Source organism: Psammomys obesus, unplaced genomic scaffold (assembly GCF_907164565.1).
Source record: "Psammomys obesus unplaced genomic scaffold, mPsaObe1.curated_primary_1811, whole genome shotgun sequence".
NCBI lineage: Eukaryota > Metazoa > Chordata > Mammalia > Rodentia > Muridae > Psammomys > Psammomys obesus.
This window is the reverse complement of record NW_026596466.1, coordinates 997,876-1,024,788: the sequence shown is the minus strand read 5'-3', so window position 1 is coordinate 1,024,788 and position 26,913 is coordinate 997,876. Positions and strand designations below refer to the sequence as shown.

Here is a 26,913-nt window from a genome sequence, read left to right as displayed (position 1 = left end):
AAACCAGAATTTTAAAAAACTTTAACAATTTATTAGTCTTATTTTCCAGTAAAATATCCACATAATGTCAGAAGAATGGAATGGTATTCAGCTGATTACCTTCAATTAATTCCACATAAATATTTAACATCTAAAAACCTCAGGGAATCATCAGTCACGTAGAAATTTGATTTTTCAAAGCAGGTATTGCTACTGTAGTCTCTAATCCAGTCACTATCTTGACCAGTAAGTTGTAATGGTAAACAAGGTTTGTTGAGGTTTTAGAGATGTTTTGGTGAGCCAGTCAGTCCAAGAAGAAGATGTTATTGAACTGCGTGGCGCAGAGTTTTTTCACCTCTTCTGCAAAAAGGACAGAGAACAGTATCAGGGCACACAGCTTCTTGTCTTAAAGGCTGAATGGTATGACCAGAACCTCCAGTTCTTTGGAAATGAAGTTAGGAAATAAGTAAACATCTGCATTAATTTTGACTTTTAATTCCAGAAGTGTAAGCAACAATAACAAACAAATTACCCACCAGAGACGGCAGTTAAAGAAATGTGTAACAAACTCCCAGCATGTTAGAATACCTTTTGTTTGGGTCTGAAAGAAGCACCTTGAGGAGCGCCTGAGAGACTCGTGGGTCAGAGCATAGAAATGTGGCGCTCTCGGGAAGCTGGTGGGACGCACAACTCTAGCCATAATCTTGAGAGGTAAAGCAGCTGCTTTACAAAGATTCTACTAAATTCCTACTTTATTTTCATTTCTGTGGTGTCAAGAATCGAGCCCAGGGCCTTGAGTATGCGAGGCAAATGCTGTCACATTAAACTACACAACCCTCCCCTAAATTCAGAATCTTATTTCAGGCATGCACTAACTGATGCTTTTCATGCACACAAACACTATATTGCAAATGAGGGTGTAAAATGGCTTAACACTGGGCACAGTGCATCACCTTAGGAAAATGGCAAGAGAATGGCTGTTGGTTCAAGGTTGGACTGGTCTACATAGCAACTTTTAGGCCAGCCAGACGGAAGATGGTCTCAAAAAACAAAACCCCCCATTATAAGCTGCTCTATTCCCTTTACAATATGGACACGTCCCTCACCTTTATGTCCCTGCTGTCCGCACCACTCTACAGTGAGCAGCGGAGAGGCCCACCCAGGGAGGACACCACCCTTTCTCTAGGACAACATCACTAAGACCCACAAAGCAGCCGCTGGGGCACACTGCCCAGGAAGCCAGACCAAGCCCACTTTGATGGGAAGGCAGGTAAGGACGGTCTGTACTCTTCTGCTCATGGGCAGATGGTGACAGCTAGAAATGCCACGTGAACGGGGCAGCCTGAACAGACAGACTTGTACTCAAAACAGATTTTTGTACTGTGTACAGCTATGGATTGTGGATTGTTTGTTGATTTATTTTTCTTTTGTAGAACTTTAGAAAACAATTTTCTTTTAGGCACTGTTAAGTTTCCCATGCCACAGGAGAAATAAAAGCATTAAGTGGGTAACTGGAGACCCGGCTCAGCAGTCAGGAGCACTTGCTATTCTTACGAGGACCCGACTTGGTTGTCAGCACACACAGGCAACCAACAACTGTCTCTAAGTGCAGTTCCTTCTTCCAGGGACTAGACACACAGCAGGGCACAGATACATATGCAGGTAAAACACCCATACACACAAAATAAAATAAAAAAACTAAAACCCAAAATACATAAAATGGAAGCGTCTGCTTAGAATCTTAGCAGTCATGCTCTGGGTTTTGTAGTTTTCCTCCTCCTCTATGGAGTACTAGAGACTGAATTCAGGTCTTCACACGTACTAGGTAGGTGCTCTGAACAATGGGCTACATCCCTAATGTGATCCCTGACCCCCTTCCTATTTTTCCCCACTCCTTTGAGATAGAGACTCCATAAATTGCCAGGCAGATTTTGAATGTCGGCTCCTCCTGCATGAGCCTCTTGAAAAGCTGGGATTGAAGACCAGGAGTTTTTGTTTGCTTTTGCTTGCAGGGGCAGTTGTGAGCTGCCTCATGTGCATGCTAGAAACCAAACTTGAATGCTCTGCGAGAGTAGCAGATGCTTATGGTGGTCACGGTGGAGCACGCCTGAAATCCCAGCACTCGGGAGGCAGAGGCAGGCAGATCACTGAGTTTGAGGCCAGCCTGGTCCAGCCTGGTCGACAGAGTGAGTTCCAGGACAGCCAAGGCTGCACAGAGAAACCCTGTCTCAAAAAAGAGTAACAGAGGTTCTAAACCTCTGGAGACAGCTCTCCAGTCCCTATTTATTTATTTTTAATATTCATTTTTATTTTATGTGAATGTGTTTTGTCAGCATACATGTATATGTACCGTATGTGTGTCTGGTGCCTTCAGAGGTCAGAGGAAGGTATCAGATCCTGTGGAAATGAAGTTACTGATGGTTGGAAGCCATTGTGTGGAACCAACCTGGGTCTTAACCCCCGAACCACTGCTCCAGCTCCTCATCATTTTTTTCCTTTTTAAAAGAACTTCATATTTACTTGTATATACACCTGTGTGAGAGAGGTATATATGCATGTGCCATGGCACATTGTATGAGGACAACTTAGGTGTCTCAGGGCTCAGACTCACGTCATCAGGCTTGCAGCATGTTACTGTTCCCACTATGCCATTTCACAGGCCCTGTTTGCTTTTTCCACGACAAGGTCTCACGTATCCCCGGCTGACTTCAAACTCACTATGTTGCTGAGGATGATCTTGGATGCCTGATGCTCCTACCTCAGCTGGAATTACAGGTGTGCACCATCATTTGCAGGTTCTAGAGCGTTCCTTAACTCAGGGGAAAGAAACATCAGTGGCATTACAATTCTACCGAAATACCAAGCCCCCCTTACCGTTGACTTCGATCAGGTTTGCATTCTTCTGATTGAGAATCACGTACAGCTCCCGCTGGTCAGACTTCTTCCCAACAACCCAGTAATCACTCATGGCTTTCACGATGATCTCTTCATCTTCATCTGCTCTGTAAGGAAGTTTCAGAATGGGAAGTTTTATGGACATGGTTAGACTGTGAGGAGGGAAAGAACTGAAAACAAGAACTGGCTAAGTTGTTGTAAATTGTCAAGGAGTCAGGTGAATGAAAGGCAACTCTGTGTGTTGTGGAAACAGTTCCCACAAGTGGTCAAGCCTGGGCCCCTTCTTGAGGGTTCTGGGTCACTTGGTTTAAAGGAAATTCATTAGCTGGCATGCCAGCCTATGTCTATAATCCCAGCCCTGGGAATGCTGAGACGGGGGAAGCCTGAGTTTAAGTATCACCTAGGCTATAGAGTGAATGCTGTGTAAAGAAATAAAATAAAAACAAGTGCAATTCCTTTAAATCTGTTCTTAGAAAGACAACACCTACTTTGAGAACTGCTAGAATTACCTGGTAAAGTCACTGTTGATGTCACCTAGAATCTTCATTAGATCTGGGTGGACGGATGTGAGTGACACACTGGGCGTTTTCCTCATGTGGATTGTACTTTTCTCGGCTAAATTCATATGGTTGAAGTAAATAAACTTAAACTGGGGTTCCTTCTCAGACCTGTGCAAACGTGACATTGAGAGAGTAACAATCTGAAAGAATGATTATCCAAACAGTGCAGCCACAGTGGGAAGACTTTAAAAGTGTAGAAGGACAGCTTTGATACATGGGACCTTGTCTCAAAACAAACAAACACAAACAAACAAACAAACAAAAACCGAAGAAACAAAACACAGGAGAGCCTCATGAACACAAAATTCAAAAAGTAAAGCAGGGCTAGCATGGTGACTCAGAAGGGAAAGGCGCTTGCCACCAAGCCTGAAGACCTGACTTGGAACCCAGGACCCACATGATGAAATGAGAGAACCGACTCCTACAAATAGTCCTCTGACCTAGACACACACAACGAATAAATGTGATTAAACGACTGTACAAAGCCTTGTATTTTCAATGTCTGGGCATTCAAATTAAGAATCTCATTGTTATCTGTAACCAATGCTTCATCCTATAATAATAACATGTAATACAATGGAATTTTCCAGAGAGTTGAAATTTACTTCTTTTTTATTTTACTCTATTTTTGAGATAGGGTTTCTCTGTGTAGCCCTGGCTATCCTGGAACTCAGTCTGTAGAACAGGCTGGCCTTGCCATCTACCTCTTAACCAACAATGTTTTCCGTAGCTGGCACATACCTTTAATCCCACACCTGGGAGGCAGAGCAAGGTACATCTCAGGAATCAAGGGCAGCCTGGTCTATGGCCAGGGCTACACAGAGAGACCCTGTCTTTTTTTAAATTTTTTTTAATTTTTTTATTTATTGTGCATTAGCGTGAATGTGTCAGATCTCTTGGAATTGGCATTACAGATAGTTGTGAGCTGCCATGTGGTTGCTGGGAATTGAACCCGGGTCCTTTGGAAGAGCAGGCAGTGCTCTTAACCACTGAGCCATCTCTCTAGCTCTGAGACCCTGTCTTGAAAACCTATTTTTTTTTCTTTCCTGATATGTGATTTTCTAAATAAAAGTATATATATATATAAGTCAGACTTCCTAGGAAGGAAGGCTGCAGAAAGACTGCTGACCCCAATTTAGGAGAATAACTTTTCATTTATCTCAGTGCTGGGATGAATGTGTGCTCCATGTAAAGCACCTAGCCATGCGACTGCAGCTCCCTGTGTAAGAAAAGCTTCCCACTCTCCTCAATGAAAGCGATGTCAAGCGGCATCTACCTCTTCCACTGAAGTAAAGTGAACATTCCAATTGGGACCTACCTTTTCCTTTCCTAGGGGACATCACAGGTAGGAGTGAGCAGCAGGTCAGTGCTTTTAGATTCTGAGGAACTGCTGCAGGGCTAACACTGTCCATACTCGTCAGGGAAAAACACTGTGACTTGACCATAAGCAGTTAGTGTACGAGACTAAAAATGAAGCAGAGTACAAACCCAGAGATTCTCTTGTTGATATTGAACTGCTCACAGATGTCCGATGCCAGCACCGTAAGCTGGGGCCCAACGATGCTGTCCAATCTTCGGCAAAAATCCAGCGTCAGCTGTGTGGAGGCTGGCGGGAGTTTAAGAAACAGCACTCAGCACTGCAGTACTTTGTGCCCAACAGCTCCTACTAATTCTACTGTTCAATTCTTGGCAGTATTCCAGTGAGGAATTTACCCATCAACTAAATGAGATCAAGACAATTAGGGAGCAAAACCATCAGAAGCCCCTTCCCTCCCAAACTGAATAGAAAGAGAAAAGTTAGAGCTGGTTATAGCTAGCATTAAAGGTGAGCCTTCCACTATGAGCAGAGGCTGCACATACCTTAAGTCAAGGCAAACTGGCTGCCTGCCCCAGAAATGCCTGAGAAGGTCAAGTATTTATATAACAACACAGCACTCAGGAGTCATGGCTGTCTGACTAATCTCAAACATACCTCCTTTCATCCTGAGTCCTTAGAGGGCAGGTACCACTGCCACCCACCACAGTCATCACAGAAAGGCATCACTCCTACTGCTGATCAGTGAGGAGGACTTGAAACGTTAACAGGGCTCACTGCCGGTGGCAGAGGTTCCAAATGGGGAGCAGTGATTAAAACAGTCTCTCCATGGCTGGTGACAACATATAGATCATTTAAGGACAGGGCCCAGCAAGCTGCAGAGAGCTGACCCCATCAGGCTGCAGGCAGACCCGTGAGAGCACCTACCATCAATCATAAAGCACACAGCTGCGCTCATGGCCTGTGGGGAGACAAACCAGAGATTACAACTGATGCGAAGAGGAGGAGTAAGTGCTGTAAGCAAATGTGGTGGGCTTGGCCTCACTTCAACAAACCAACCAACTGTAAGAAGACACTCTGTCACCCGGAGCAGTGTGGAGGCAGGCGGCACAGGGGCTGACAAGGAGGGAGTGCTTGCCAAGGTGCTTATGCTGCAATGCAGAACCTCACCAGTCAGGGGCACAGAGTGTTTACTAATGAATGGCACAATTGAAAATGCTCTCAAGACAAAACAGGAGAAGGGACAAACTGGCATCTTAAACTGGGCATGGTGGTACACACATTTAATCCCAGGCAGAGGCAGGCAGATCTGAGTTTGAGACCAGTGTGGCTACAGAGTGGGGTTCAAGGACAGCCAGGGCTACACAGCGAAATCCTGTCTCGAAAACCCAAACAAAAACATCTTCTTAATTCAGCTTTATTGCATGCCTGGGAATTCATTGTTCTAGTCTCTCTGAGTACATGACAATTTCCATTAAAAATTTTTTTTTAAAGAGACCACATGTTACTACAAACTTGCCTCCTTTTATTCTAGCAAATAACTGCAGTTATGACATTAGCAAGTAACAGTAACCAAGACCATGAATAAGACTAAAATTGCCAAGCATGGTAGTACACACTTGTAATACCAGTATTCAAGAGCTAGAAGCAGGAGGGTCAGGAAATCAGGTCAGTCTGAGCTCCGTAAGTCCATGTCTCAAAAAGAAACCAAATAGGACCTGAAGGGATGGCTCAGTAGACAAGCATGCACTGCCCTTGCAGAGGACCTGAGCTTAGTCCCCAGCACCCAAGTGGGGAAGTTCACAAAACTCCAGCTCCAGGAGAATCTAGCAGTACTAGCCTCTGAAGGCTGTGCTCACTCATGTGCACAGACCCACACAGTAACAGTGTTACAAAAGCTCTCATGTGAATAGTGATAGTCTTTGTAACTACAGATGAATAGTATGAAGAAAGCTAAAATTGATAACCTAAGTTCACATCTGAAGATACTGGAAAAAGGAGCAAACTGAACGTGAAACAAACAGAAGGAAGGGGTAATAATAATCAGAGCAGAGACAACTCCAGCAAGAAAGAGAGACAACATATGAAGCACACACTGGCTCTTGGGAAAAGCTAAAACAAGACTGGAAAACCTCTTCACACACTAGAATAAAAAAATGGTAGTGAAGATTCATTACCAGAATCAACAGTCAAAGGGAGACATCACTACCGACCCTACAGGAAAAGGAATGAAAGCACACAAGTACTCTGAAAATTTGTATGCCAACAAACCAATTAAGTTAATGGAATTCATATGTTCTCAAGAAAGATACAAACTATGGATGGAAATTACCTCAAGAAGAAATAGAAAAACAAGACAGACCAACAATAAGAAACACATAATTCAAGAACTCACGCAGAAGCAGGTATAGTGACTCACACTAATCCCAGCATTCAGGAAACAGAGGCAGGTGGATGTCTGTGAGTTCAAGGCCAACCTGGTCTACAAAGTGAGTCCAGGACAGCTAAGGCTACACAGAGAAACCCTGTCTCAAAAATAGATAGATAGATAGATAGATAGAAAGATAGATAGATAGATAGAAAGATAGATAGATAGATAGAAAGATAGATAGAAAGATAGATAGATAAGATAGGTAAATACCCTCACACATAAACAACCATGTGTGGAGCTCTCCTAGGAACTCTAGCAAACATTTGAAGAAGTCTTCCAAAGGCAGGAGAGAACACTTCCCAAACCACTCTATGATGGCATTACCCTCACACCCACACCAGACAAAAGTGAGGGCTATCCTTCAGTCCTTCAGTGTCAGCTTGACAACATGCAGGACTGGGCAGGAAGGTCAACCAAACGGAGGCCAACTGAGTCTCCACGGCCAATTCCTGATCAAAACGTGGGCACGGTGGCCGGACAACTTCCCTAGAGGCCATCACTATACATACATTCCCTCATCAGTGCGGAACCCAGAGCTCTGCTGTCTCAAGAGTGCCAGTCTGGTGACTCCCAGACCCTGCTGCACATAGCTTTTCTTGGTTGTGTGTGATATGTGTGTGTGTGCTCTTGTGAGCACTCGAGTGTGTGAATGTGCATGGAGACCAGAGGAAGGCTTGGATCATCTTGCCTTATTCTTTTCTTAAAGGTGGAGCTCATGGGCTTTTGCTGTAGCTTCTCAACTAAACTGGCAGCTGGCAAGCCCCGGCAGCCCTCTCCTGTGGAAACTCCCCCACTACATCCCCAGAGTTGGAGATACGACTGCCTATCAGACCATGCCTGGCTTGTCATGTTGGTGCTAAGATCTGAATTCAGGTCCTCACTCCCGTGCAGCAAGCACTCTCAAATCACTCTCCAGCCCTAGACTGACTCGCATCTCTCCTCATTCTCTGTAACAAGCTGTACCTATGAGCATAAAGGCTTTTCTGAGTCCTGTGTTCCTGTGAGCTACTGACCTTAAAGGTGATCTTGGAGACACCTCAAGAAAGCAGCTGATGTCCAAAGTGAAGCTAGTCCTGGGGGCTCCTGAACTTTGTGACTAAAGGCCTCTGAACTGACCCGTGACCACCTTAAGTGGGTGAATGACAGCTCAAAAGGGCTTTTAAAAGAGAAGGACTCCACATAACACCATGCCAACCCCACACCTGGAACTGCACCCAGCCTGAGTCTAGAGGCGGAAATCCAGCAAGAATACTGCGCCAGGCGCAGTGAGAGTTCAGAGCCCTCGTCAACGAGTACTCAAAGGATTTCAGCCTGACAGACAATGGACCTTGCCTACTCCACCTGCTGCTGTGAGGTATGCCTCGTTGTTGCTCTGGGTCCACCCTCCTCAGGCTGCTGCCACACAGCGAGGCGCTATATTGGAGTGATGCAGGGGCGCAGCTTGTCTGTGATTGACAGTTTGCTTTAACAAAGGAATCTACACTAGGGCTGGGATGCTGCTCAGAGGCAGTTTGTCTCCCATGCATGAGGCCCTGGGTTTGCTATCTAGCACCAAAAAACAAAACATTATCAATATCACCATCAACAACAACATCAACGCCTACACCAAAAAAAAAATCTTCTCTCAGAACTTCAGACTGGGGGGGGAGGGGAAGAGACACTGGGCATTTGAAACCAGGGCTTCACACATAGCCAAGTGCTCTACAACTGAGCGACACCCCGAGTTCTCCTCTCAGAACTCTGGAAGCCTTTTTCCCACTGTTGCAGAGCACCTGCAGCCGGAAAGGAGTCTTTTACACATGAAAATCTGTAAGGACATTCTCCTCATATTTCTGAGATTGTTCAGTGTTGGGCACAGGTGAGGATCTTTCTTACTGGAGCACACATTAAGGATTTCCAATCTGGAAACCTGTGTCCCTCTGAATGAAGCACGTTCTCATATAATTCCCTTACCATTCTCCTCTCCCTGAATTAATGGTGAACTCTGGAATTAATCCTCTTTTCTAATCTTATGTTCCATAATTTTAGGTAGTGTGGTGTGGGTCGTGTTTAACTAAACTAGAGATGGAACCCAGGTGTGTGCTGGCTAGTTTTATGTCAGCTTGACACAAGTTATTTGAGAAGAGGGAACAAGAATTAGGAAAACACCTCCAAGCCGGGTGTGGTGGCACACACCTTGATCCCAGCACTCAGGAAGGCAAAGGCAGGTGGATCTCTGTGAGTTCGAGGCCAGCATGGTCTACAGAGTGAGTCCAGAACAGCCAGGGCTACACAGAGAAACCCTGTCTCAGAAAAAGAAGGAAGGAAGAAAGGAAGGAGGGAAGGGAAGGAAGGAGAGAGGGAGGGAGACAGGGAGGGAGGGAGGGAGGGAGGGAGGGAGGGAGGAAGGAAGGAAGGAAGGAAGGAAGGAAGGAAGGAAGGAAGGAAGGAGAAAGGAAATACTTCCACGACCTGTGGACAAGTCTGTAGGGCATTTTCTTAATTGGCAACTGGTGGGGGAGGGCCCAGGCCATTGTGGGTGGTGTCACCCCTGAGAAAGCAGGCTGAGCAAGTCACAAGGAACAAGCCAGCAAGCAGCACCCCTCCATAGCCTCAGTGTCAGCTCCTACCCTGACTTCCCTAGATGATAGACTGTGTGATGCAGAACTGTAAATCAAAATAATTTACTTTTCGGATGGTGTTTTATGACAGCAATAGGAGCCCTAGCTAAGACACCAGGCTTTTGTGCGTGCTAGGCAAACACTCAGTCCTGAGCTACATCCTGAGTCTTCTCCTTCCATAATTGTACCTCCTATCACTTTACCCAGGATGGGCCAACTTAACTTCTCCCTTGTAATAAATTTCACCTGTATTTTCAGTGGGACTGGAGAGATGGCTCGGCAAGTAACAGCATTAGCTGCTCTTGCAGAGGACTGGAATTCAGTTTCCAGAACCCTCTAGTGGCCTCCAACTACCTCTAACTCCCGCTTCAGGGACTCCGATGCCCTGCTATGGCCTCCGCAGGCCTTGTGTGCTTGAGCACGTGCACACGTGCGCATACACATAAAACTCTTTTAAAAACTGTACTTTCAGCTGGGCGATGCTGACTCACGCCTTTAATCCCAGCACTCAGGAGGCAGAGGCAGGCGGATCTTCATGAGTTTTGAGGCCAGCCTGGTCTATCTACAGTGATTTCCAGGCCAGCCAGGGCTACACAGAGAAACCCTTTCTCAAAAATCAAAACAAAACAAAAAACCATGTGTTTTCAAGGTGAAGGAATGGAGAGTTAGTATATAACGGTAAGAGTTCTTGAAAGAGATAGGGTTAACCTAATAGTATATATTTTATCACAATAACTTTTTTGAGACAGGGTCTTACTGTGTAGCTCTGACTGGCTTGGAATTCATTAGGTAGACCAGGATGGCCTAGATTTACCTGCTTCTGCCTCCCCGGTGCTGGAATCAAAGGCATGCATCCCCACACCCAAGCACAATACAAAAATTTAAGTTGCACCTTCAATTAAAAATGAGATTACTATAATATAGTGGGTTTTTTGTGTTTTGTTTTGGTAAGGAGCACTTCCATTCTAAATGCAAAGCTGACCTCAAACTTATGAGTCCTGCCTCAGCCTCTTGAGTATTCTGGTTATAGGCAGGAGCCCTTATACTGGGCTGCTTAGACCCTTTCCTGTCATCTGCTTCACCTTAATCACACAACTTCTCTAATCCACGCAGATTTACTTTTATTTTATTGACAGATTTATAGACACACATGCTGTGTGCATGTGTGGGTTGGGGGTGGGGAGGGGGTCTGTGTGCTCTGAAGACCAGGCGGTCGGCCTGGGCTGGAGCCTCTCTACTCTCGGGTCTCCCTTAGGCACTGCTTTTCATCTTTCCACTGTCCAGACTCTGACAGGACTCCCTCAAACTGTGACATCCTTTCCTTCCTGCTTCCCTGAACTTATCTAAGCCTTTGAATTACAATGTATCTGTAGTTTCACTTAGGACAGAAGATAGACTTGTGGTCGCTTTTCTTTCTTGTACCACAACTGCCTTAGAGAGAGGGGGAGAGGGAGATGGGATGGAGGAAAAAAAAAAAAAATATATATATATATATAGAGAGAGAGAGAGAGAGAGGGAGAAATGAGTACTACCCAGGCATGGTGGCATACTCCTGAAATCCTAGCTACTAAGAGGCAGAAGTAAAGACTTCTTGAACCCAGGAGTTGAAGGTCAGATTGGGCAAACAGTTAAGCCTCGTTCCAAAATGAAAAGAAAACTTAACCTTAACACATACCTGTTCCTACGAGAAAGTATGGTGAAACAGAACACTGTCTTTACAGTTAGTCTGAAACTTTAGCATTCAGAGCAACAGCAGAGTTCATGGAAGCGTGGCTGCACACAGCTGGGATGCCTCTGCCCTCGATGGTAGCCCCTCTCTCTGCCGTGGGTCTGTGGGCATTCGGGATATTGGCTACTTGAATATCCCACCCTGGCCAGCAATTCTTTCACTAGTAGCAAAATTACCTAAAAGGGTTGAAAATGAACTTCCTACTGCAGAAGAGCACCCATTTTGAGTTTTACAGAAATTAGAGCCTGCAACACCTTTTCCAAAAACATTTAAGAGGTTTATCCCGGTGCCAGTCTACACATGCAAGGCAGGTACACTTTAGTATTCATCTGTAACACTGGAGGGAAAACGATTGTTACCTTATAAACAATTAAATGGAGCTCTTCATAAGTGTCATCTGTATTTACAAAAATTTTGGGGAATCTGCACTTTGCTTCTGGATCATTAAGGTTCAAGGGTCCAGTAAGAAATCTTGAAAGTAAACACAGAGATGACTCAACTCAATGAGGTAAACTGTAAACATAACATACACAGAACACATTCCTAGTCAATGGATGTCAATGTTTTGTTGATGCTAGATGCCATTTGGTAAACACCAAATCAGAATACAATGAAGAAATAGTTTTATGTCACTAGAAACAATAGAATTTCTGTTCTGGATTATTGCTGATAGGACAATTCAATACTCATGATTTTATCTTTACTAGAAGAAATAATGAAACCCAATACTATAAACCAAACAACAAAAGTCCTACCTTCCATAGTGTTGGAGATTGCCTGGCATTTCTGCCCTTACTGGGGAATCTCTTCCTGCCAACTGCAAACACAATGAATGTTGAGAACAATTACTTTTTTTTTTTTTTACTTTCACAGTTTGACAAACAGCATTCCTACCTGCTAGTTGGTCTCAATCCATTTTGCTACACTGATTTCCAGTATTCCTCTCCAGCCAGCAAACAAATTAAACAAACAAACAAAGACTGTATTCTTAAATTTTATGTGTAGGTCTGTAGAATTGTTTACTCTCTGCCTTGGCCAGAGAAGGTTTTTTGTAGTAAATAGTGGTTAATTCAGGGACTTGATAACTAACTGGTCAAAGTGCTGGGAATAGTGGCTGAGTACTCAGTCAAAATGGGTCCTGTTTGTTTGGTTTTTTTTTTTGCGGGGGGGGGGGGTTCAAGACAGGGTCTCTCTGTGTAGCCTTGGCTGTCCTGTACTTACTTTGTAGACCAGGCTGGCCTCATCTATACACAGTGATCAGCCTGCCTCTGCCTTCCAAGTGCTGGGACTACAGGTGTGTGCCATGCCAGGCTAAGAACTACTTTTAACCAGGATTGTCATATCTAAGCCTAAATTCCACAAAGAAATTCAGTTCTTTTACAAAACAAACAAACAAAAAAGAAACCTGAAATTCCCTTGTGGCATAAGGTTCTGAATGTGTTTTCACACCACCCTATGGAGACTGTCTTCCCATTTCCAACAGGTGAGAACTCAAAACCACAGAAGTGCACCAACACATGCCCCTAGTCAGTGATGGCAGACGTCAGCACCAGGCTTGTCGGGGGTCACAGTATTTATCTTCAGCCATGACCCCAAATTTCCTCAAAGATTTGTAATTACCATGCTTTGGTTTTGCTGAAAACACATTGTTTCCGGGACTGGAGAGATGGTTCAGCAGTTAAGAGCACTGACTGTTCTTTCAGAGGACCTGGGTTTGATTCTCAGCATCCATGTTAGACAGCTGACAATAACTCCAGTCCCTGAGGACCCGATGTCCTCTTCTGGCCTACTTAGGCACTGCACACACAGGTCACACAGATATACATGCAGGCAAATTCCATGTATATAAAACTAGCTAAAATTTGAAAATGGTGTGGTAGTCTTCTGGTTTTAGCGTACAACCTCAACATGCCCTCAACGCATAGTCCACCCAAGGGTGAGGATGCACGGCCCACTGCTAACCTCTGAGAGGTCTCTTGTGTGCGAACTCACACTGCCGTGCCGTGATAGAGCCTTGTCCTTCACACACACTGTCTTTCTGGCACGTACTCAAGTATCAGTGGTCTTCTGTTGTGGACTGTGCTGTCAGAGGCTCACAAACATCAGAAGTAGTTCCTTGAAAGGAGTGCTCATCAGCAAGGCTGTGCTCTCTGACAGTCACTCTGGCTCTGCACATCCATGTTGGACAACTGTCTGGTCTGAATCTAGAATGTCCATAAATGACTGTGTGTTAAGGGCCTGGTCTCCAGCTGGTGGTGCTACTGACAAGTGACTTGAACCTTGTGGCTGACAGGCTCATTGATGGCCAAATCCACTGACGAATTCAAAGCTAAACGGACTGTCTGAGATGTGTTCTCGTTTGAGGAAGTAGGTCACTGGGCATACCTTGAGGGATACATCTATCCTTGCTCTTTCCCTGCTTCTCCACCTGGAGGTAGGCAGTCTTTGCCATATGCAAGCAGCCAGCTTTTGCCTGAGACCTCTGAGACTGTGACAGAGCAGGCTTTCCCCCTCTGAGCTGTTTTCCTCAGGTATCTTGTCAGCGATGAGACGCTAACACAGCTTGGCACACATCAGGCTGAAGTCCCTTAAGCCTGAGAAACCTCTGTTGTTAGTGTAACCAACTCATGGGATTGCTGCTAAGGTTAGGAGGGCATGCAGACACGCTGGGGCCTGGGAACAGCGGCTGGCACACAGTGAGAACTCAACAACTGTTGCCACTGTATCGGACCAACTGGGAAAGAGCTGAGTTCTGGAAGTGCCCCTCTGAAAGCTCTCCTTCAGTGTTTGTTTTCTTGAGGGGCTGAGGCTGGAACCTCAGGCCTTGCATATGCAAGCAAATACTTGAATTTATCAGAGGTTTTTCATTGTTTCAAATCAAGACCTTAAACACTGGAGAGAGAAAGAAGGGGGGATGGGATGAAAAAGCAGCTTGAAAATGAACAGAGCAAGCAAAAGTAATGATTTTATGGCTGTGAACCCTTTCACCTTTAACCTAATTAAGCTATAAAAGGGTCCTTTGGAGAGATTGGTGTTCAGTGTTCTCTGTAGAAACTTAGGGAATTAAGTACCACTGTGGCAAAGCAAGCCAGGCAGTAAACCATCGCCTCACAATAGCTCATACTTCTAGATGAAGATGCTGCAGGCTCTCACAGATCCCTGGCATTTTCAGAGTTCTCTGACCCTATCTAAGACCCAATTTTCTCTCTACCCGATGAATTGCTCCTCCTACTGCATTTGAACACAACAATCACAGAAAAGATGACACACGTGTGTGATCACTACACGGCTAAGCGTCAATGAGTATCATATACCAACATAAAGCAGCTCAGATGAGGCCTGTGCCCAGGTCACCGCACCCGCCTCCCCCTCCCATCTACTATGTGTCTGCAGAGTGTAATCATACCTCGGGTTCGATGTGCCTGGGGAACAGTGAGGTGGTGAGGTATTTGTATAAAATTCTCATGTCATCTTGCTCTAGTCCACTCCTGAAACACCAGGAAAGCATTGGGTTAGAGTTTGAAACGGTCTTCTGACTTCTCTGCTCTCTGATGCTGAGCTGGGGATGGTTAAGACGGGACAGTGCTTGCCTAGCATGGGCACTGCATTAAAAACAGACAAGCAAGATGGCCATGCTGGTGCACAGCTGTAAGGCAGCTGGATCAAAAGTTAAGGCAGAAGGATCAAAAGTTCAAGGTCATCCTTGGCTATGTAGAGTTCAAGGCCAGGCCATACTACATGAGACCTTGTCTCAAACAAAACAAAGACAAACAGGAGATGCCTATCCTCCAAGTGGGAAGCTCAGGAAGGAAACACTAAAACCAAGTGCCGGCGCTAGCACTGCGCGCTGACCTGCTGCCGGCTGCTGCTCCACAGTCCTGTGTTTTCAGTAAGACTTGAAACAAAAGCCCCACAGGGCCAGCGAGCAGGCTCAGCAGGTAGAGGCATTTGCTGTGCAAGCCTGGTGACCTGGGTTTGATCCCTGGAACCAATGGTGTGGAGAGAAGTGTATGCACCTGCACACACATGCCTACAAACATACACACATACTTTTCTTAAAAGTTCAGAAGATCTGACTTTCAGGCTGAAATCTCTCCAGGGTTACTTAGGAAACAGCAGTAACCACGTGCCACATTCTGGTAGTACATCTTGGCATCCTGGCCTACACAGCGAACACCACATTCTGTAAAATACCACTGTGCATAATTTGACCATAAATATCAGAGGTATATATGGATATTTACTCTCTAGGTCTTAGTGTAGACAAAAATAATAATAATAAGCTTCAGGCAAACAGTCTCATCTCAAAATGAGGCAGGAATACAGAAAGCTGGGAAGTGGCAGCCATCTACCTCTGCAGAGGCTTTTGTTGTTGTTTTGGGACAGGAGCTAAACAAGGAAACTGCAAAGTCCTGGAAGAATTTGCATGAACACCTCTTCCGTGTCCTGCCATGTTAGAAGAGATTCTGGCCTTTCCTGCCTTCACTCAGTGTGCCTGGCTGCCTCCCATGCTAGTCCTCTGCTCGCTCATGAGTCCTGAGCACAGCTAAAGTGACAGCTGGGAGCATGGCTCGGGGTAAAGCAATTGCTACCCCTAGCATGGGACCTGAGTTTGGACCCCCAGCACCCCTTCAAAAAGCCACATGTGGCAGTGCGCGCCTGCAGCCCAAGTGGAGGGGGCGGGGAAACAGGGACGTCCTAGGGCCTGCTGGCAGCAAGCCCAGCTTAATCAGGCATAATACCCATCTACATGAATAAAATAGAGATAAAACGTTAAAAAATGAAACAGACGCTCAGAGCCAGGAAAAGAGGCAGTCTGGAAGGAGATGGAATTTCTAAATCAAAGGCATGGACAGTCACAACATTTTTCTTTTGCAGACGTAACTGAGGTGATAAAGAGGACGGGAAAAGTAAAACCAGAACCAGGTTCAAGCCACAGCTTCCCTTTTGAGACGTATGTAAGCACTGGGGTGGGAGCTGAGGCAGGAAGATTACAAGTCACATACCAACTTGGTTTACATAGTGTGAGCCTATCTCAAAAATTAAAAATAAAAACCAGAAACAAAATAAAAGGCCCAGCAGGGCCAGCAGGATGGCTCAGTGGATAAAGGCATTTGCTATGCAAGCCTGGTGACCCACTCACATTTGAGTCACAGGACCTGCATAGGACTGGAAGGAGAGAACTGAACCCACAGGTTGTCCTCTGACCTCCACACACATGCTGTGGCATGTTCGCTGACACAAACATCATGACACAATAACAAAAAAACCCCAGAACTTTTTTTCTCTAACTTAAATCTCAGCAACTCATTTGTGCACACGCAGTCCCCCTCCTCTATCAAGCTGGCCGTTTGTGCGGAGCTCTCTGCTAGCTTTACTGCAGCGCTCAGCGCTCTTTCATCTGGCACGCCAACCAGCTTTTTTTAAGATTTATTTATTATTATGTATAGTGTTCTGCCTGCATGTACACCTGCAGGCCAGAAGAGGGCACCAGATCATATTATAGATGGTTGTGAGCCACCATGTGGTTGCTGGGAATTGAAATCAGGACCTTTAGGAAGAGCAGCCAGAGCTCTTAACCTCTGAGCCATCTCTCCAGCCCCCACCCCAACAGTCTTTGAGAACAGCTCCCTCCTCCCTTCTTCCTCCCTTCATCCTCTCTGCTCTTCGTCCACCTTTCCCCCCACTTTTCAATTATGTGTGTGTGGTATGTATGTATGTAGGGTGTGTGGTATGTATGTATGTAGGTGCACGTGAGTAGGTGGGCATGGGAGTGTGTGCACTTGCTAACACCAGGGATCATCTCAACTGCCCTTCCACTCTTTTCACTGAGGCAGGGTCTCCTCAAACCCAAGCTACTAATATGGCTAGACTAGCCAGCTCTGGAGATCCCCTGTCTCTGCCTTCTGCCACCACACAATTATGTGGGCTCTGGAGATCTGAACTCTGATCTTCACATTGTACGGAAAGGTTCTGACCACTGGGACATCTCAGTCTTGGACCTAGTTTTAAGCTCCTCTGCTTGGTAATTTTCATTATTCCTAACCCTAGCTTTGGTCTAAACGATCCTCCTTCTAATCTGACAATGCCTACAAAGAAGTTTCCTGTTGATGTCTCCTGCTGTTACTTCCTGTGTGACAGACAACTTCATCAGTCGCTGCTGTGTGTATTACTGCCCTGACCTCCATCTTTTAGATGTCAAGCCACAAGTGTCACCTACCAGATGAGCTGGTCGTTGTAGAGGAATGCAGTATATTTGACTACACTTAGGCTTTCTTCCATTCTGTTAATAAAGGACTGGATCTTCAAGTAAGTCATTTTATCCAATGGGAAGAAGCTGATTCCACCAAAAATATCAAGGAGATCACATGACTGCAAATGTAGCGTCTGCAAATACTGTGGGGAGAAGAGACACAAGCTTACAACAGCGCGCGCACCGCGGTGCTCCCCACTGGAATAGCCCCATTGGGACGCTCTGTGTGGCAGTCACACACTGGCACAGGCGTGGTGGCAAGCCCAACAGCAAGGAGGTCAGCAGTAACTGATTTGAAAGCAATACCAACTCTGAAACATAAAGTTGAAAGGACGCTAACTGTTTGGTTGGTGTGTTGCATCTCTTAAGTAAGGACTCACTAAGCTCCTCACTGTGAGAGAACCATGGACACACTGCCACGCTGAAGGACATTAGTCAGGAAAACAGTTCACTCATAAGGGGACAGCAATGAGGACAAGAACAGGGTTTGAGAACAATGGCACCAGAGTGACTCATGCTCATTAAGGTGAGAAGCACTTCAAGGGAGCTGAGAGGCTGAAGTGCTTGCCCCACAAGACTGAGGACTAGCGTTCAGAGCCCCAATGGCCATGTGAAAAGCCAGGTGGGCAGGTGGCTGCCTGCAATCCCAGCTGAGCGAGGCAGAGACAGATGACCCCTGGAGCAAGCTGACCAGCTAGACTTGCTGAAATGATGACCTCTGGGAAAGACCTTGACTCAATGCATAAGAAATTGAGAGACACCCAAAATCAACCCCAGGCTGCATTCACATGAATAAAAATAAATTAAATAAACAATACAAAAACAGGGATGAGAGATGTGGTGGTTTGAATATGAAAGGCCTCACAGGCTCATATATTCGAATGCTAGGTCCCTAGTTCAAGGGACAATTTTGAAAGTATTGAGAGGTATGGCCTTGCTAGAGGACTTCTGTCACTGGGGTTGAGCCTTGAGGCTTTAGAAGCCCACCCCAGACCTAGCCACTCCTCCCTCTGCCTACTGCTTGTGGACTAGATGTGAGCTCTCAGCTCCTGCTCCAGTACCATGCCTGCCGGCGGCTGCCTCGCTCTCTGCCAGGGTGGGAGTCATCCTGTGAAACTGTAAACAAGCCCCCAATTAGATGCTTTCTTTTATAAATTGCCTCAGCCATGAAGTCTCTCCAGAGCAACAGAACAGTAAGTACGACAAGAGGTATTTTAGGGAAAAAATAAACTGAGATTATTACTTGAAGATAAACAGAATTTAACAGACATTGGGGCAAGTGAAGCAGAAGCCAAAGTACGGTGAAAGAGACAGCGAACTATTCAGAGTATTAGCACTTGGGACATATCCCATCGTGTGACTGAATCCATGTCACTGCTGTGTTAGTCACTGTTCCAGTGCTGTGAAGAGACACCATGACCATGGCAACTCTGGAAAAGAAAAACGGTTCCTTGGGGTTTGCTTACAGTGTAGGGGTGTGACGCACTGTCACCGTGGCAGGAAGCATGGTGGCATGCAGGCAGACAAGGAGCTGACGGTGCATCTGAATCCACAGGCAGCAGGAAGACAGGGCCCCTGGGACTGGCTTGAGCTTTGGTCTTTGTTTTTTTGAGACAGGGCTTCTCTCTGCCCTCAAACTCACTCTACAGAGCTAGCCTCAAACTCAAAGACTTTGGCCTGCCTCTGCCTATCGAGTGCCAGGAGTAAAGGCATGCACCACCACTTTTGAAACTCCAAATGCCACCACTTCCTCCAACAAGGCCAGACCTCCTAAGCCTTTCAAATAGTGCCACTCCCTAGTGACCAAGTATTCAAATCTTTGAGTCTATTGGGATGATTCTCATTCAAAATATCACTCCAGCCAAAACCCTTCTCCTTGAGTTAGTATACATAAGGCCTGTTAGGACAACAGAACTAACACCAGCCGGGTGTGACAATTCACATACGTAATCTCAGCACTTTGGGAGGCTGAGACAGAAAGATTGCTGTAAATCTGAAGTCAGTACAGGCTAACCAGTAAGATCCTACCTAACAAAATGAGAAGTGTGTGTGTGTGTGTGTGTGTGTGTGTGTGTGTGTGTGTGTGTAAAATGAAAGTTCAACTCTGGTGACTGCTTAAATTTTTCTGACCAGCTAACCCATCTATGTAGTAAGACAACTTTTTTTAATTTTAATTTTTTATATTAATTACAGTTTATTTACTTTGTATCCCAGGTGTAGCCCCCTCCCTCATTTCCTTCCATCCCATCCTCCCTCTCTCTTCTCCTCCCAAGCCCCTCTCTAAGACCACTGATAGGGGAGGTCCTCCTCCCCTTTCATCTGACCCTAGCCTATCAGGTCTCATCAGGACTGGCTGCATTGTCTTCCTCTCGGCCTGGTAAGGCTGTTGTCCCCTCAGGGGGAAGGTGATCAAAGAGCCAGTCACTGAGTTAATATCAGAGACAGTCCCTGTTCCCTTTACTAGGGAACCCACTTGGATACTGAGCTGCCATAGGCTACATCTGAGAAGGGGTTCTAGGTTATCTCTGTGAATGATCCTTGGTTGGAGTATCAGTCTCAGAAAAGACCCCTGTGCCCAGATTTTTTGGTTCTGTTGCTCTCCTTGTGGAGCTCCTGTCCCCTCCAGGTCTTACTATCTCCCCCTTCTTTCATAAGATTCCCTATATTCTGCCCAAAGTTTGGCTATGAGTCTCAGCATCTGCTTTAATTCCCTGCTGGGTAGTCTTTCCGAGGCCCTCTGTGGTAGATTCCTGTCCTGTTTCCTGTATACAACAACCAAACACAGAACCCAGATGTAATGGGCCAAGCTTTAAGAAATATGCATGTGCTCCCCTAAACGCTTCTTCATGCTTCCAAAATACCCTACCCATGGCGCACACTTTTAATGGCAGCACCCAGGAGGCAGAGGCAGAGGCAGAGGCAAGAGGATATCACTGAGTTCAAGGCCAGCCTGGTCTTCATGGCGAGTTCTTACTTTTGAAGTAAGCCCTCCCTCCACACAGACACTCTGTTCCAACAGGCTGTCCTGCAGGTCTGAGGAGCCCTCGCTGCTCTGGGTTTGCTGGAACAATGCTCAGGTTCTCAGTTCACTCAAGGACTGGGGTGTTATATCCAAAAGCAAATCAAATGTGGAGGCTGGAGAGCCGCCTGGGTTGTTAGCTCCACTACTCTTGCAGAAGACTGCAGCTGGGTTTCCAGCACAACTCGGGGATGGCTCACAACTACCTGTAACTCCAGCTCCAAGGAATCTGACATCCTCTTCTGGTCTCCATGAGCACTCACGTGCATGTGCACACACCCGCACACAGACATACACATACAAGTGAAAACATAAAGAACAAGTTGGGGCTGGAGAGATGGCTCAGTGGTTAAGAACACTGGCTGCTCTCCCAGAGGACCCAGGTTCAATTCCCAGCACCCACATGGCAGCCCACAACTGTCTGTAACTCCAGATCCAGGGGATCTGACACCCTCACACAGGCATACATGCAGGGAAAATAGCAATGCAATATATAAAACAGATATGTATAAATACTTAATATGTATTTGATATGTTTATGTATAAATATATGTACATATTAAATATATATTTAAAAGATATATTTAAAAATAAATTAAGAAACAAAGTTGTCTGCCTCTATATTGCTTTGTAACATTTCCTCTCTGGTACTGGGGATCAACCAAGGTTTTTTATTTTTAATTAATTGATTGATTGATTGATTGATTGATTGATTGATTTAGTATCAGTATACAGTATTCTGCCTGGCTGCCAGAAGAGGGCACCAGATCTCACCATAGATGGTTGTGAGCCACCATGTGGTTGCTGGGAATTGAACTCAGGACCTCTGGAAAAGTAGCCAGTGCTCTTAACCTTTGCACTGTGTCTCCAGCCCTCAACCAAGGTTTATATCCAAACCAGGCAAGTGCTCAGCCACTGATTCATATCACCAGCTACACTGATAATTCTCTCAAGATGTGTTTGCAAATTATTGAAGTTATAAATAAAGTTCAGGACACTTACCCGATGGAAGAATTTCTCTAATCTTTCTTTTAGGAGCTTGACACCTCCATCTTCCATGGCTTTCAGAAACGTCCCATTAAAAAGCTAATGATGTAAAACATTGTGGAAAATGAAGTCAATGTCCTGTGCTACTCAATGTCTCGGGGTAGTAGGCTTTTCTTTTCACCTTTTAACTAGGTTCATTAACACCCTCCAGGTCCTTTTAAGCATATAAGTGTTTGTGAGAAAACCCAAAATTATAAATAACTCACCAAACAATACACTAAATGACAGACACCACTATTTTCACAAGGCCGCCTAATAAGTCTGCCCACCTTTTATGTTTGGTTTTGAGATTACAGTACTGTGTTGCCCAGGAGGCTGGCCTCAAACTCAGCAGTTATCCTGTAACCTCAGCTACCCAAACAATGGGAACTACAGACCTGACCTGAACTTGGGCCTTCTGCAAGAGCAATATGGGCTCTTAACCACTGAGCCATCTCTCTGGCCCCACAAATCATTTTTTTTAAAAAGAGCTAAAATTAAAAATTTAAGGATGGGAATGTAGCTACAAATATAGAGCATTTGCCTGGGCTCAAATCCAGCACTTCAAAAGAATAAAGAAGTACTTTAGAGCCAGACAGGGCACACACACCTGTAATCCCAGCATTCAGGATGCTGGCGTAAGATGGTTGGGAGTCTGAGGTCAGCCTGAGCTATGGAGAGAAACCTTGTCTCAGAAAGCAAAACAAAACAAAATCGTTTGTAAACATTCCTAAACTTATCCTCAGATGACGTGGACAGCCCAGACGGGTCCTGCCTGTCTTTTAGCAGTGTGAAACCAGATAAGTACAGGTGTCACCCTCATCAAAGACACATCTCCTTGCAGCAGATGGAGACCATTACAGAAAACCAGACTGATCAAAACTCAGAAGGTAAGTGATTGTGTGATGCCTAGCCCCAAATGATACAGCTACAACACAGTTCCTGCTCAGGGATCATAACAGAAGGAGGCGGGAAGATTGGAGGAGCCAGAGGAGCAGGGAGTTTGCTGTGAGGTTGCGTCTCCTGGAAACATCAAAGACACTACACATACAATATCTCATCAACAGGGCTGCCTAAACAAGACCTGGACAAGGGCAACACCAATGGATGTGTTAACATGGAAGGGAGAGGCCTAATGGGGCCTCAACCCTAGATTAAAAACTATAGACAAGGGCTGGAGAAATGGCTCAGCAGTTTAGAGCACTGGCTACTCTTCTAAAGAACCCAGGTTCAAATGCCAGCTCCCAAATGCAGTTCACAACTGTCTGAGATTCCAGTTAGCCAATACCAAGAGGTCAGCTCCAAAATCACATACATATAAGTAACATCATATGGTGTTTTATACAACACACACACACATATACACATGCATACATATTTGTATACACACATACATATGATTAAAGAGAAACAGACGATGAGAAAATGGGGGGATGGTTAACATGGGAAGATCTAGAGGGAAGAAAGGAAAAAGAGAAAATAATGTAATTGTATTTTAATATCAAAATAACAAAATAAAAATTATTTAGAAAGAGTGTATTTGTAATGCGTGTTGTTTACAATGTTGGCTGTTCTCTCCCCCCATCACCACGTTCCTCCGCAGGAGGCAGCACAGCCCTGGACTGTCCCCCCACGTTCCTCTGCAGGAGGTGGCGCAGCCCTGGACTGTCCCCCCACGTTCCTCTGCAGGAGGCGGCGCAGCCCTGGACTGTCCCCCCACGTTCCTCCGCAGGAGGCGGCGCAGCCCTGGACTGTCCCCCCACATTCCTCCGCAGGAGGCAGCGCAGCCCTGGGCTGCCAGCTTACCTTGTACATGCGGTAGCACTGCTGCAGCACGGAGCTGTACACCTTGTCCTACAAACAAGAAAACAGCGCGTCTCACTGCATCCGAGGGCACAGCAACAGGGCAACTCTTGGCAAAGGCACATGATTACTATAAACTTGGTCCTACGGTAGCTGTATGCTGAAATAACAGGTATTTACATTCAAATTTACACACCAATAAGCCTCTTTTAGAAGGGCTTCACCCACAGAGATGACCAGTGCAAAGCGTTAATAAGACAGGGCACTTATGTGTTTTTGAAGGATTATGTTAAAGTAGCAATAAATAAAAAACTTCCCTATGAACCCCAAGAAGGTTCTTAAAAGCTACTTAGTTTAAATGTGAGTTGCTTGACACATGAGGAGAAGGTTCCTAAAAGCATGAGAGATGAAACTGCACATTACCAACAATTCCTCCTCCTGGTATTCCACAACCGGCTTGCCATCTTTACTTTGCTTTTCAATGATAGGATTCCGAACAACCTAAGAAGTTTGATAAACTGAAATTATATAGTGATATGCTCTTTCTTTCTCTCTTTCTTTCTTTCTTTCTTTCTTTCTTTCTTTCTTTCTTTCGGAGAGAGGGTTTTTCTTTGTAGCCCTGGCTGTCCTGGACTCATGTTGTAGAACCGGCTGGCCTCAAACTCACAGAGATCTGCCCACCTCTGCCCCCAGAGTGCTGGAATTATAGGCATGCACAGGGCACCCCACTATGATCATATGTTTTAAATTTTCTCTTAATTTTAAAAATCTGGGGCTGGACAGAGCAGTGAGGGCACACATCTTTAATCCCAGCACTTAGGAGGCAGAGGCAAGAAGATCTCTGAGTTTGAGGCCAGCCTGGTTTATTGAGTGAGTTCCAGGGCAGCCAGAGCTACACAGAGAAACCCCGTGTCTCGAAAACAATAAATAAATAAATCTGGGACTGGGAATACAGCTCAGTGGTGGAAGGAGAGAATGCTCTCAATGTGCCGTCTGAGTTCCACACATGAGCTCTGGCATGCCTCCGCTGCCTCCGCCAAAATAAATAAACATAATAGAAAATACAGACAAATAAAATCATTTGAGAGGGCTGGGGAGATGACACAAGGGCTTAAATTTGACCTCTAGCATCCATGCAAAAGTCAGACATTCTTCACACTCATGAATTAGAGGCAGCCAGATCCACAAAGAGAATTCCAGGCCAACCAGGACTACTCACTAAGATCCTGCCTAGATAGATAGGTAGGGAGAGAGAGAGAGAGAGAGAGAGAGAGAGAGAGAGATAGACAGACAGACAGGCAAGCATAACTGGCAAGCCACAGATCTTTTGAGAGACCTTGCTCAGAAAACCAGAGGGACTCCTAAGGAATAGAATCCAAGGTTGACATGTGCACCCATACACACACACACACACACACACACACACACACACACACACACACACACATGCTTACTCTTCCTGACATACACAGAAATTATCTCACAAGTTACGCCGCTAGACACAAAATTTCTTTTGTTTGTAGTGTTTATTCCAGATCCCAGGTGAGCACTCTACTACTGAGCTTAATTTGTGCACAGGGTTTCTCAGTGTATCTCAGTGTAGACCAGGCTGGCTTCAAACTCACAGAGATCCTCTTGCCTCTGCCTTCCAAGTGCTAAGATTAAAGGTGTGCACCGCCATTGCCTGGCCAGAAACTTTCTTAAAACAGCCCCAATCTGAATAACAACTTTGATTTTTTAAGTTACAACCAAGTCTACTGTGCTTCCTAAGGATAAAAATCCCCATAACTTTACTGTTACTGTATGTAAATACCATGACCATCCAGAAATTTTCTTCTGGTTCATTGAAGAACTGTCTATTCTTCTGTGTATGTAAGGATTTTGCAGGTTTCGATGGGCTAAACGTCCTAGGGGGGAAAAAGTTTTAAAAACATGGGTGAAATAACTCTAGTAGAAAAAGAAAGAATTCACCAATCTCTACAAACAAAACATACAGGTAAAGTATTACCTTGTAAACTGTACAATTGCTTCACATAATCCAACATTCCTAATTTTTTCATTCTTTTCTACTTCATTTGGATGGTAAAACAAAATTTTATTTTCTTCCTAACAAAGGAAGAAACAGAAACACAGCATTAATGTCAGGATTTATACATCTTAACTCTGAAAGTATTGAGTTTAACATCCACCTCTCCCATCGTAGACACTAACGACGAAACCTAAAAATGTCTTCAGGAAGCTGGGCTTGGTGGCACACACCTTTAATGTCAGCACTCGGGAGGCAGAGCAGGAGGATCTCTGCGAGTTCGAGGCCAACGTGGTCTACAGAGCGAGCTCCAGGACAGCCAGGGCTACACAGAGGAAAAACAAAAAAACAAAAAACAAGACTATGTGGTTTTGCAAATGCTGTAACCTACCTGTCTACAGGCAATTGTGATATTCACCAAATCCCATTTCATCAGTTGTACAAGATGACTTTAAGGAAAATCTAAGATTTCTTTTCCTATGTCCCCAACCCTCACAAGGAAGATAACTGTGCACGGGAATTCAGATCAACAACTTGCACCAAGCTGGTTCAAGAGCACTTGGACTGACAGCCTCTAAATAAAGCTGTGATTTGCTTGTAACAGAACACAGCCCTGGACATCCTTTGAGGAAGTCTCCACCCTCAACTTAGAACAAACGAATACTCTTAAAACTTATTAAAAACAAAAAAAGATTAACTTTCTGAGGCTTTTCCAAGTTTTTTGTTTGTTTTTTTTCCCTCTTTTGGGAGCTACAGTCCACCAATCTGGTTCCACTTTTCCAATGGACGATTTTCGAGAGAGAAGACAAGTTCAATTTTAATTGCCCAGAATTGACGTAAAGGTACATTCAACCCGGGCGGAAGGATTAACCTGACGTACCTTCACTGACAGTCAGGCCTGCGTTGGCAAGTGCCCGGCACATCCCACCGGGAGCACCACCTGGCACGGAGCAGGATCGGCCAGGGCGGGGTAGAGTAAGAGGAGCACCCCGGACGCACCCCGCTGCTCCTGAGCACTGACACCGGCCGCCGGTCCCCGGACCCCGCCCGGTCTCCGGCTGACCCTCGCGCGCAGCCCCCTCAGCGTACCTCTCCCTCGCGCGGCCCGAAGCGTGGGTTGTAGATGAAGAAGCTCAACAGCGCCGGCGGGAACTGCTTCTCCTGGGCCGCCCAAGTCCCTGTCCCGGCCGCCGCTGCCGCCATTCCGGCCCGGCCCCCACTTCGGGAGCCTCCCCTCCGCCCGCTCAGAGACAGCAGCCTTGGGGAACACCGCACTT

At 45.5% G+C, this 26,913-nt stretch overlaps 1 protein-coding gene across 1 annotated transcript; it reads right to left on the bottom strand.

Annotated features, from left to right (window-relative positions):
- Positions 1 to 9: 9 nt before the first annotated feature.
- On the bottom strand, positions 10 to 26,911 carry Ccz1 (CCZ1 homolog, vacuolar protein trafficking and biogenesis associated). Its single transcript, XM_055598630.1, has 15 exons — positions 26,726 to 26,911; positions 25,619 to 25,716; positions 25,424 to 25,517; positions 24,034 to 24,111; positions 23,614 to 23,661; positions 21,784 to 21,867; positions 17,730 to 17,905; positions 14,916 to 14,997; positions 12,265 to 12,326; positions 11,869 to 11,980; positions 5,677 to 5,710; positions 4,923 to 5,040; positions 3,384 to 3,542; positions 2,854 to 2,981; positions 10 to 339 (listed from the first exon to the last, which is right to left on the bottom strand). Exons 1-15 carry the CDS (start codon positions 26,837 to 26,839, stop codon positions 284 to 286), a joined length of 1,443 nt encoding a protein of 480 aa, XP_055454605.1. The 5' UTR covers positions 26,840 to 26,911; the 3' UTR covers positions 10 to 283.
- Between the last annotated feature and the right edge of the window lie 2 nt (positions 26,912 to 26,913).

What these genes read in the sequence shown, in the direction of transcription:
- Ccz1 (XM_055598630.1), bottom strand. Translation starts at nt 26,839, where the DNA reads ATGGCGGCAGCGGCGGCCGGGACAGGGACTTGGGCGGCCCAGGAGAAG. An exon ending in TCGGGCCGCGCGAGGGAGAG is followed by an intron (nt 25,717 to 26,725) that starts GTACGCTGAGGG and finishes TTCCTTTGTTAG; the next exon opens with GAAGAAAATAAAATTTTGTT. An exon ending in AGTGCTACCGCATGTACAAG is followed by an intron (nt 21,868 to 23,613) that starts GTAAGCTGGCAG and finishes TTACATCATTAG; the next exon opens with CTTTTTAATGGGACGTTTCT.